Source organism: Sciurus vulgaris, assembly GCF_902686455.1.
Source record: "Sciurus vulgaris genome assembly, chromosome: X".
Lineage (NCBI taxonomy): Eukaryota > Metazoa > Chordata > Mammalia > Rodentia > Sciuridae > Sciurus > Sciurus vulgaris.
The window spans coordinates 105,242,194-105,254,933 of NC_136471.1; the positions used below are offsets into that span (position 1 = coordinate 105,242,194).

Below are 12,740 nucleotides of genomic sequence, written 5' to 3' on the forward strand. Positions count from 1 at the left end.
ATGGAAGTATATGTTGTATGATATATCCTTTGGATGATGTATGCTTACTGTTTATCCAGGCCTATTAAAAATAGGGCAAGCATATGACATAGACTGTCTAGAGTTGTATTCTTATTTGGCTAAAAATAGACAAAAATTGGGTATTTCCACAAAATTAAATAATAAATATTGATAAACCAAAAGAATTTCAAATAAGGAAAAATATCTCATAAAACTAAAATTGAGGCTCTATGGTTTAGGATGCAATTAATTTATACAGAATTATATAAAATATTAAAGAACATGGATGTCCTGTGAAAGAGTATTTATTGTTTCATGGATCCATGAACATAGTGGAAATTGATTTCTGAATCACATTTTTATCTGTATGAAATTACTTACAAATTTGACACCAAGAAAAATGAAAAAGGAAAATTATCAGAATCATAATAGCCAAATAAGTATGTCTTGTGCATTCATATAGTCAGAGAAGTATATCCTTGTTCCATCTGGTAAAGTCAAGTCCATAAATGAGTCCTCTTTGTAAATTTCTCAGGTCTTACTTTCATCCTCACTCTAAATTAGTGTGATCTTTATGGTTGCCTATTTCAGGTATTTCATTATCAAAATTCTAAGAGTAGAAATAATAGCACTAGTTCTAGGCATTTTTTTTTCAAGAGAAGTAAGAACATGCTAGTCAATCCTCTTTAATGAAACAAGAGAATTCCAGATTAAAGAAGAAATTATGTAGAAGATAAAAGTTGGAGGATGATAAAACAGGAGATATTGTTTAAATTAACCTACAATTATGCCAAACCAAAATGTATTCCATGAAAGACAAAAAGTCTCTGGTCATGTCATCTCTTTCTATAATTTAAAATGTTTCTTAAGTCAATTACTATCTAGGGATGGTGGTGGTGAGGAAAACCCTTTCCCTTCAAACAATGAAAATTAAAATGCCCTATATACTTGCACTGGGCAAGAGATTTCTGCGGGGTATTCTAGGAAAACTTATGTTAACCGAGGTAACTCTTGTGTCAAACTTTCCTGACAGACAAGGAAGAGGAAGGCGAGAGTGAAGGCTATCAGTTTTATTTTCTTCTTTCCTCAAAAGGTGAATCCTAGCGAGTTCTACTAGAAATTTCCCAGAATTGTAAGACAGAACCTTGAGAACCTTGAGAGGTTAAACCTGCCTTCAAGCTGAGTCACATCTTCAAACATTCTGTGAAGGGAAGAATTCTACTTATATAAGCCTCCATCATGATGTTTTAACAGCCCTCCCGATCTGCAATTTCTTCAACATATGGAAGGAACATGACTTTCCTAAAAATCTAGGGCTTCCATAACCAAATTTAGAATGCTATGTTACAGCCATGGATCCTAAGGAATCAAGTTTCCAAATCTAGGCTCTAGAATCAATTACAGATAGCATGCCAGGGTAGTTATAGTTGGTTATGTACAAAAAGCCCTAATGAGATGAAAATAGAACATGTATCTATTCAGAAACCAAACCTGAACAACCCTCCCTGTAAGCTCTGACAGGAATGATGTTGCTGATGGCAAAACCCTAGTAACCTTCTCTAAGTCATTAGGACAGCTCTTGGATGAAAACTCTGTTCAGGGAAAATAAATCATCAGGCTACCAGACCAACAGTTCAGAAAACTAGAAAACAAGTAAGCCCTTGCCTCATTCTACCTGATGGATCTAACCAGCCTAACTCAGACTTCAGGGGTACTCTGTCAGTGAAAAGGCCAAGAAGACCTGCAAAACCACAACATGGTCACCTGTGAACTGTGGTGCCTCAGGCTTTCCCCTCGGTGTTCAGGTTTCCCTGGCTTCTCCCTCTAGTTCCCACATACCCAAGAGCTCTGTAAAGAGCAGCAGCTCATGAGGAGTTGACAGCTAACTTTCTGCTGGGTTCCCTTTGCAGTGCTCATCACTTACATGAAGAACAGGTATCAACCCAGAAAACAACACGCCTGTGCCCTGAGAGACCTCAAGTCTCATTAAGCAGAGCACAGTTCTTCAGCACTCAAGATATGAGTGGGCTCAGGACTTCTTTTACTGCTAGAAGGTATCTCCTCTTGTTTTCTGGATGACTTTAGGTCTGTCTTTCCTAAGGAATCACAGGATTTCTGCCGCCTTTGTCTCCAGCAGGAACACCTGAGAAATGCCTGGAAGCTTTCGGAAACACTGGTGGAGAAGAGCTTTTTGCAAGGATGGAAGAACTGGTAGAACACAAGCATGAAGAGAATGGCCGTGCAGTACCCAACAAGGAGCTGCAGAATCAACAGAGGTGCGCACACATACATGTAGATGTCAGTCTTGAAAAGATACCACAGGAGCAGGAGGATGGCGTTCTCGATGAATCTCAACATGTAGTACACTAGGAGCCGGTACCAATTCTGGGACTTGCTGATGAGGTCAGGGTCATCAATTTTCAGTTGTACAGCTGACCAGCAGAACATGTTGATGCCAGCATAGAGTAAAGTGAGGAAGCAGAGCACAATGGTGGTGCCCACCCTGCTGAGGGCCTTCTCTATATTTTCAGGGAATGGGGAGCCACTGCACCAGAAGATGATCCAGGGGTACAAGAAGAAGCTGAAGAAGTTGACCAGTATGACGATCACCACCCAGGTCTTCAGGACGGAAGTAAAGAGGACCAGGACAATGACTCGAGTGGCAATCTCAAAGCCCCTCCAGAAGAAGATGCAGACATAGGCCAGAGGCTTCACTTTGACCTCATATTCATCATACTTGATTTTGATGGCCAGGATGTTGCAGCGCAAGGCTCCATACACAATGGACAACAGAGACAAGGTCATGAGGAAGCCTGGGGAGAAAAGAGAGAGAGCACTGTCAAGTCTCACCTCCACCAGGAATCCTACTGCAGCAGACACTCTGTCAGTCCCCTGCCTATAGTCTTGGACTCTTCTGTTTTACATGCACAGGCTGACTTCCAGCTGTCAATATCTGCCCACTGTGTTTGAGGATTTTTTCCAGAACTACAAAAGGCTGCTCTGCCTACATTGCTAGCAGGCAGAAGTGCCAGGGAATTAATACCCCTGGGAGAGCCCTCAATACCCCTGCAACCTCCCCAATCCCAGCCCTCAGAAGTTGGAAGGGGTAGGGGAGAATGACTCATGTGTTGGATACCATTTCCCTCCTCACGGGATTAACCTGGAGTCACCCATTATGATATTTGTCTAATAATGCTTTCTTTATTGGCTGTTTTCCATTCCCTGCCTCGTTTTACTCCTCTCACCTTTTACACCTTCCCTTCAAAACACATGGACTCAAATTCTTCTTTCAGGCAAGTCAAACTCAAACACCTTCCTGATTCCATCTTAGTATGTGTGAATATGCAGAGTCTTTTGTGGTGTGTTTTCTTTCCTCAATTGGTCTATAAGCTCCTGGGGAGTCAAGATTAACTATGTCTGATATTCTCTTTTGATACACCTCAACACACACCAGTAGAGTAGACACATAAACAGAAGGCACTCAAAAATAAATTGTTGTCTGTTCCTCTCTAATGCAAGTCCTTTTGCATTTATTACTAATGATAAAATGATCAGTTTGGTTGCTGCATTAGTCAGCTTTTTGCCACTAGGACCAAAATACCTGACGAAAACACCTGAGAGGAGGAAAAGTTTATCTTGGCTCATGGTTTCAGAGGTTCAGTCCGTGGTTGGCTGACTCCATTGCTCTGGGTCCAAATGAACAGAATATCACAGTAGAAGGGCATGGCAGAAGAAACTTGCTCAGTCCATGACATCCAGGAAGTAGAGAAAAGGAGAAGGGGAAGGGGCCACAGGGAAGATGAACCCTTCCAGGACACACCCCCAGTGATCCATCTTCTTCAGCCACACCCCACCTGCCTACAGTTACCACCCAGTTAGGTCATTCAAACTAGGATGGGCTGGTCAGGTTACAGTTCTCATAATCTAATCATTTTACTTCTGAATATTCCTGCATTAACACAGGAGCTTTGGGGGGCTGCTTCATATCCAACCCATAATAATTGCACTCTTAGATTCTGAGGAGAGCTGAAGAAATGAGAATCTCACTGTTACTGAGAGTCATGGACTAAAAGGACTTAGCATTTCAAGAAGTTTCAACTATAGCTGTTTATTGCTTACAATGTCTTCTGGCTCATGGGCTGATCCAGTATGCATACGCAACAGTAGACTAGAGAGACAAGCTGTGGCCCATTTAAATGGAGCATGGTATTATGTTCCAGAGCACAACACCACTAGCTTGAGTTCAATTATTTAAGAAATATGCTGCCAACCCATGAGCACAGACTGTGGTGAAAACTGAAAATAATTACTTACTGCCACCTCCACACATTGGCACAAGGAGGGATGGGAGGCAGGGCTTTGAGTTAGATGTAAGAGTCTTGTTCTGGTTTGACTTTTGACATACCAGTGTACACTGGGAAAATGGCAACCTCTCTAGGTTCTGTCTTCTCACACATAAAACTGGAATGGTAATACCTTTCATACCTGCTTCTTCTTCTTGTAAAAAACTGTCTTGAAAGATCTGTTTCTTTTAATACACTTTATTTTTTTAGAGCAGCTTTAGGTTCACAGCAAAATTAAGCAGAAGGAGCAGAGTTCCCATATACCTCTTGCCTCCCGCCACGACCTTGCGCAACCTCCCTCACGATCAATATCACCCAGGAGAAGGGCATATTTATTATAATTGATGAACCTACATTGACACATCACCATTACCTAAAGTCCACAGTTTACATTTGGGTTCACTCTTGATGTACACTCTATGGGTTTGGGTAAATGTATAATGACATGCATCAGTAAAGGGGTTCATTTATAATGAGAAGTCCTAAATTATTTTTTTCTTCTTAATTTCCCACCAAAGCTATTTTCTCCATTCCAGCTTCCTACAAGCCACAGGTTTGTGATGAGAACAGAGGCTAAAACTGCCCTCAAAGCCTGGCACCAGCAACAGCTGAACTGGAATTGTAACATATTCCTTGGCTGGCACAGCCTGGCTGAATGTACATATGAATATTTCCTGGCTTTCTGTTCCTATAGGACTACAAAGGTAGATTTGTTTTCTTTCCAGTTTGGGCACAACTGCGACTATTTTTCCGCCTTTTTATATGACTTTCTCTTATTTCTGATGCAGGTGAGCAATTGAATCCAGCTACTCAGGACTCCAGCAGCCTCTGCTTTGGGCCCCAGTAACAACCACTATTTACAGATATCACAGAGTGGTTTCATCGCCCTAAACCGTCTGTGCTCTGCATATTCATCCCTTCCATCCCAGCTGACAACCACTGATCTTTTTACCTTTTCCAGAAAGTCATACAGGGGTAATCATACAGTACGTAGACTTTACAGATTGGCTTCTTTTACTAAATAACATACATTTAAGTTTCCCCCACCGTGTCTTTTCATGACTAAATAGTTCATCTCTTAAAAAAGAGGAATAATAGTCTATTATCTGAATGTACCACAGTTTATTCAATATCCATCTACTAAAGGACAGTTTGATTGATTCCAAGCTTTGGCAATTATGAATAAAGCCACTATAGACATCCACTTGTAGGTTTTTGTGTGGATATAACTTTTCTACTCCTATGGAAAAATACCAAGGGGTGTGGACTGCTGGATCACATAGTAAGAATATGTTTAGGGGCTGAGATTGTGACTCAGTGGTAGAGTGCTTGCCTTGCATGTATAAGGCACTGGGTTCAATTCTCATTACCACATATAAAGAAATCAATAAAATTAAGTTCCATTGACAACTAAAAAATGTTTTTAGAAAAAGAAAGTTTAGTTTTGTAAGAAATACCAAAATGTCTTCCAAAGTGGTTGCACCAGCAATGAATGAGGATTCCTGTTCCTCTACATCCCACCAGCATTTGGTGTTGTCAATGCTTTGGATTTTGACTGATATATTTAAGGTGTGAAACATAATTTTTTTAAACATGATGTTTTGATATTCATCATGAAATGATAATTATAGTCAAGCTAATTAAGATATCATCACCTCGCGAAGGTACCTTTTTTGTGTGTGGTGAGAAGACTTAAAGATGTACTCTCTTGGCAAATCATAAGTATACAATACAGTATCATTAACTATAGTTGCCATGCTGTGCTGAGATCTCTAGAATTTATTCCTCCTATATAACTGAAACTCTGCTTCCTTTGACCAACATTTCCCCATTTCCTCTCTCCCAAAGCTCCTGGAAACCACCATTCTGTTTTCTGATTTTATGAATTTGTTTTTAATTCCAGAGATAAATGAGATCATATAGTATTTTTCTTTCTGTGGCTGGCTTATTTTACTTAGCAAAATGTCCCTAGGTTCATCCATGTGGCTGCAAATGGCAGGATTTCTTTTTTTTTTTGTACTAGGTATTGAACCCAGGGTGCTTAACCACTGAGCCACATACTCAGCCCTTTTAATGTTTTATTTAGACAGGGTCTCACTAAATTGTTCAGGGCCTCGCTAAGTTGCTGAGGTTGGCTTTGAACTCGCAATCCTCCTGTTTCAGCCTCCTGAGTTGCTGGGATTACAGGTGTGTGCACCCGTGATTTCCTTCTTTTTAAAGGCTGAATAATACTTGATTTTAATAGATGTGTTGTGGTATCTTGTTTTGATTTGCATTGCCCTGATGACAGATAATGTGGTGCATGTTTTCATACGCATATTTGCTATCTGTATAGCTTTTTTGATTAGGTGTCTGTTAAGGTCTTTGGATCATTTTAAAATCAGATTATTTATTTTCTTAATGTTGAACTTTAAGAGTTCTTTTGGGTTTTGATTGTTTGTTTTTGATGGTACTGGGGATTTAACCCAGGGCCTTGCACAGGCTGGGCAGCATGCTACCACTGAGCTACATCCCCAGCCTTTAAGAGTTTTTGGTATCTTTTGGATAATAGTTCTTTTTTAGAAATGTCTTTTATAAGTACTTTCTTCCAGTCTGTGGGAGACAATCTCTTTTGAGTCTCTTGAAAATGTCTTTAACAAAACAGAAAATTATAATTTTAATGAAATCTAGCTTACTGATTCTTTGTTTCATGGATTGCACCTTTGATGTTTTATATATATAATATAATATATATAATCATCATATAATATAATAAATCATATAATATAAATATTATATATATATATATATATATATAAAATCATCACCAAACCCAAGATCATCCAGATTTTTTCCTATAATTTCAAGGAGCTGTATAGTTTTGCATTTTCCATTTATATCTGTGATCTATTTTGAGCTAAATTTTGTGAAGGGTGTAAATTCTGCGTGCAGTCTTTTTTTAAAAATTTTTGGATGTGGATGTTCAATTATTCTATCACCAATTGTTTAAAAGATTATTATTTTCTCACTATATAGCTTCTGTTTTTTTGTTGTTGTTGTTTTTGGCACTAGGGATTGAACCCAGGAACACTTAACTACTGAGCCACATCCCCAGCACTTTTTTATTTTTTATTTTGAGGCAGGGTCTCACTAAGTTGCTTAGGACCTCACTAAATAGCTGAGGCTGTCTTTGAACTTGCAATCCTCTTGTCTCAGCCTCCCAAGCTGCTAGGATTACAGGCATGTGCCACTGTGCTTGGCTGCCTTTGGTTCTTTGTGGAATATCAAACATAGTTGACTATATTTAAGTGGGTCTATTTGTGGGCTCTCACTTCTGTCCCATTGATATATTTGTCTATTCTTTTGCCAATATTATACTGTCTTGACTACTGCAGCTTTATCTTTATTCATGCTTGCTTAAAATGCAATTCCATATAATTCTACCTTTGGAACAAAACTGTCTCTACTTAAATGTGTAAAAAACACAAGAATAAGGGAACTTTTTTCCTTATTAAAATTCTGAATCAATGGGAAAACATCTATCTTTGGTGAACATAAAAACTCTGAAGCCTTGGTATTTATTAGCCTGGGAGTAGCTCAAGTTTACTAAAAGCATCAATTTTTTCATGGTCTTTTAGCATTGACTTAAATTATTGATATGACTCATTGGGAATACTGGCACAAACTAAATTTAAAAGATGGAAACACCAACAGCACAGTATACTGGGAAGAAACTGGACTAAGTTGTTCTTTCTGAAAAACTAATGCAGCAGACCATCATAAAACAGAATATTAATGATATACTTTTATATGTGTGGTTATAAATTTCCATACCCTAAGGAGCCAGTATTGAATCCTATGTTTTCTCCACTATATGAAAAATAACTCCAAATATTTATTGCTTTTTAACAACACAATAACCCAAATAACTTTTTCAGCATCTATTCATTTTTCTCTTGTAAGGTCAATAATTTCTAAATTGTATCTTTTGTCTCTATGAAGAGAATTACTCAGTTGGTGCTTCATAGTAATCAGCTGCAGAATTTTGAGAACGTAGCAAAATTATCTTGAAGTCACTGACTTCAATTGCATCACATGAACCTTTGAGTACTTGCTGTAAAATGTCAGATAGAAATGGGGCCAAGGAGGAAGATACACTTGGGAGACAAAAAGCTCGTAAAACATACTTGGAATGTACATTTCTACTTCAAGAAGTAAGCTGCTATCTAATGAAGAACTTGGATGAAGCTCATGCAAACACTTATTTATTCAGACTTAAATGGAGAAAAATTCCTTGGCATCATTTCCTAGACTTTTCTTTCCACAGTCAACATAAAGGGGATCAGTTGATAGTCCTGCTTATTTAAGCAGTACATCATAGAAGTCAAACATCTAATAATCCTATTCTCATTTCCCTGGTGTGTGTGTATAGTAGGGCATTTTGTTGTTTTCATCTTTTATTATAAGGTAAGTCATCAATTTAGGGAAAGCCAAAAAGAAGGCTTCAGCATTATTCCAAACCCTTGCCACACTCCTAAAGCATCCTCCTACCTAGGTGTTATGCTTTGAATATGAGGTGTACCCCAAAAGCTCATGTGTGAGACAATGCTTCCTGGTTCAGAGGAGAAATGATTGGGTCACAAAAGTCTTGACCCAATCAGTAATTTAATCCCCTAATAGGGATTAACTGAGTGGTAAGCGAAGTGGTAGGGTATGGCTAGAGGAGGTGGAAATTGGGGCATAGTTTGGGGTATATATTTGTATCTCTTGAGTGGAGACTCTCTCTCTGCTTCCTAATGGTGCAAGCTGCTTCCCTCTGCCACACTCTTCTGCCATGATGTTCTGCCTCACCCCAAGCCCCAAGGAATGGAGTCAGCCTTCTATGGACTGAGACCTCTGAAACTGTGAGCCCTCAAATAAACTCTTCCTCCTCTACACTTGTGCAGGTCGGGTCATTTAGTCTCAGCAGTGAAAAAGCTGACTAAAACACTAGGAGTTCCAGCCTAATGAAGCTTCTGAATGAACTCTCTTCATATTTCACAGAGGAATTGTCACTAGGCCTGGATTTGCTCATTTCCTGACTTGACACCAAAAACTTGATGTCTGCATAAAGCAATGAAGATCATCATTCCCCCTAGAATTCCGCTTAGGAAGGGAATTCTATTTGTAGCTCAAGAGAAACAGTTTCTCAGAGGCTGCCTGTGAGATGGAGGATGGTAGACAGTTGTTCTCTGTAATGTCATTACTCTCTGCAGACACTGAATCTTCAGTAAAATCACTGAACCCACCAAATGCTTGGGTGGAATGGACTTTTCAAAAACTTAGTGGATGATTTAAGCAGGGGAAGTGAGACAGGCAAAAAGGATATGGAATGTAGTGGCAGAGGGAAACTGGAGGGAGTTCTGGAGGTAAGCGTCTAGAAATTGGAATTTCAACCAGACTTCTGAGAGGCAGTGATTTTTACCATTTCTGTAGAAAAAGTGACTTTCTCACCATCTGGGGCCAGGTTCATCATCTGAACTATACTCCATCACTTGCCTGCTTCTTTGAAACTGTTCCATCAAGTATCATTTTTCCCTTCCAAATTTTCATTTGCTGCCTCAATCCTGGCTCTTTTCCCTGAGTGTATGAATCTGCCTAAGTCAGCTGCATCTATAAAACATCCTTGATTGGCAAAAATATACATAATTTTATGTTGAAAATTTTCTACAATGACAAGGAAGAAAAGAAGGGAGGAAGGAAGGGGGGAAAGAAAAGAAAGAGAAGAAGGAGGGGGAAGAGGGAGAAAGAGAAGGCAGAGAAGAAAGATCCCTCCCTTTAACCTACACTTCCTCTGTCATCTACTACTCTCTTTGATACATTTTAGTCAATCCTCTTGAACTGTCCCTAGTCAAAACACTCACTTCCTAATCCTCTATTCCTTGCAGTATGAGTCACAGTTTTGCTTTTCCTTCATCTCTGTAACACTGGATGTTGTCCATTACCACCTTCTTGGAATTGCCTGTATTAGTGCCCACATCATTTTCTCCTAATTAGCTTCTTCCTTTCCTGGCAGTCCCTACTCAGGGTGTTCATAGACACATCTTTTTCTTCCCACTCAGGAACTATGGCTTTATTTTCTTTCTATTCAAAGGCCTATCGTATTTTTTCTTCCTAGATATTCCATAGGTATCTCAAAAAGAAAAACAAAACAAATTCCCTAAAAAACAAAACAAAACAAAAGGGCTGGACATGGTGGCTCAGGCCTGTAATCCCAGTGGCTCAGGAGGCTTGAGTTCAAAGCCAACCTCAGCAACTTAGCAAGACCCTGTCTCGAAATTTAAAAAAAAGAATGGGTTGGGGATGTGGCTTAATGGTTAAGGATCCCTGGGTTCAACACACATACAAACCAGAATAAAACTTATATTTCTCTGAAAATATGCTCTTGCATTTTATGGCATCCCATGACAACATTACCCCAGATTATCCTGTTCAGAAATTTAACAGTTAGCTAGAATTCTTTATCTTCCTCTCTCATCACATCCAAATAGATCTTTAAGCTCATGCTATTCACCCTAGCTCATGGGCCAACAGCTTTGGCATTGATGCTTGTTCCAGGTGCCCCACCCCATGCTACTGAATCCAAATTTTCACAATCCAAATCCATATTTCACAAGATTTTCTAGGTGATTTGTATGCACTTAAAGTTTGAGAAGCACTGCTCTAAGTTACTCTCCCCTCTCCCTTTCTCATTCAATCATGTGTTAACCATTATATGGTTCTTGGCATGTGGTTTGATCTCATTAGTTTCTCTGCCACCAGCTTTCTTTCTCCTCTTTGTCTGCCTGGATAAACTCTACTTATTCTTCAAGGTTCAGCTAAAAGTGTCATCTCATCAGTGATGCTTCCCATCACTCATCATGTCATCATCTCATCAGTGATGCTTGCCTCAGCCTTTGTTCAGCTACATTCATTCAGTTGTGTTAAATGCTTCCAAGACTCTGAAGCTCAGTTAACTGTCACTGTATTGGTATCACACAGTCACCTTTTATCTCATTAGTTGATATCTTTGGGTAATCTGCCTTCTTCCCATTAGAATGCAATCAACTCAAGGCAGCTATTGTTTCATACGGACTTTTCACAGCACACCTAGCACACTGACTGGCACAATGAAGGTAATCAATATTGAATAAGTGAATGAAATGAATGAAAAAAATGCACAAGCTACCAGCTGTCATTTTTTCACCACTGAATGTGGAACTTAAGCTCCATTTCTCCTGTAGATATAACTGGAGCAAGCATCGAGAGAATTGTCAAAGCCCCTCATCATGGGGTGACTTATGGGATTATGGATTCTTATGCAAATCTGTCTGCCTCCATGTACACTCCTTAATCAAGAAGTTGGTTGAGAAAGACATCCTATACACTTTTGCTATTACCTCTTCCACCATGTACCAATCCTCTCCCAGCCCTAAACAACAACTAATCTATTTTCTGTCTCTATGGATTTCCCTAATCTGGACTTCTATATGAATGAAATAATATGATATATGGCATTTTATAATTGATTTCTTTCACTTAGCTTGTTTTCAAGGTTCATTGACATTGTAGCATATATTAGCCCTTCATTTCTTTTTTTTTTTTTTTCTTTGTACCAGGTATTGAACCCAGGGGTGCTTAACCACCAATTACATCCCCAACCCTTTTTATTTTCTATTTTGAGACAGGGTCTCACTAAGTTGCTGAGGGTCTCGCTATGTTGCTGAGACTGGCCTTCAACTCATGATCCTTCTCTCAGCCTCCTAAATTACTGGGATTATGGGTGTGTGCCACTGTGTCCAGTTTAATTTCTTTTTTATGGCCAAATAACACTTCCATATTGGATATACAAGACTTGGTTTATCTATTCACAGTTGATAGACATTTGGGTTGTTACCATACACTGGCTATTGTAAACATTCATGTTCAAGATTTTGTGTGAACATGTTTCCTTTTCTCTTGGGTTTATAGGAGTGGAGTTGCTGGGTCGAATGGCAACTTTGTTTAATTGAAGAACTGCCAGGCTGTTTTCCACAGTGGGTTGCAGCATTTTACTTCCCAATCAGCAGTGGATGAAGATTCCAATTTCTCTACCTCCTCACTAACATTTGTTATTACATAACTTTTGACTCAAGTCATTCTAACAGGTGTGAAGTGTTTTTTTGTTAGTTTTTTGTTTTTGTTTTTACTGGGAATTGAACCCAGGGGTGCTTAACCACTGAGTCATATCCCTAGTACTATTTATATTTTATTTTGAGACAAGATCTCACTAAATTGCTTAGGGCCTTGCTTTGTTGCTGAGGCTAGCTTTGAATTTATAATCCTCCTGCCTCAGCCCTTCGAACCACTGGGATTACAAGTGTGTGCAGTTACTGCACCTGGCTGAAGTTTTATAATGTG

The 12,740-nt window shown here is 39.1% G+C and overlaps 1 protein-coding gene across 1 annotated transcript in view; it reads right to left on the bottom strand.

Annotated features, from left to right (window-relative positions):
* Window positions 1-289: 289 nt before the first annotated feature.
* XK (X-linked Kx blood group antigen, Kell and VPS13A binding protein) overlaps window positions 290-12,740 on the bottom strand; it is a 55,463-nt gene continuing 43,012 nt past the window's right edge. Inside the window, exon 3 of the mRNA XM_079122930.1 lies at window positions 290-2,813. Coding sequence (XP_078979056.1) covers window positions 1,987-2,813 — 827 coding nt within the window. The 3' untranslated portion in view covers window positions 290-1,986. The remainder of the gene's footprint in view (window positions 2,814-12,740) is intronic.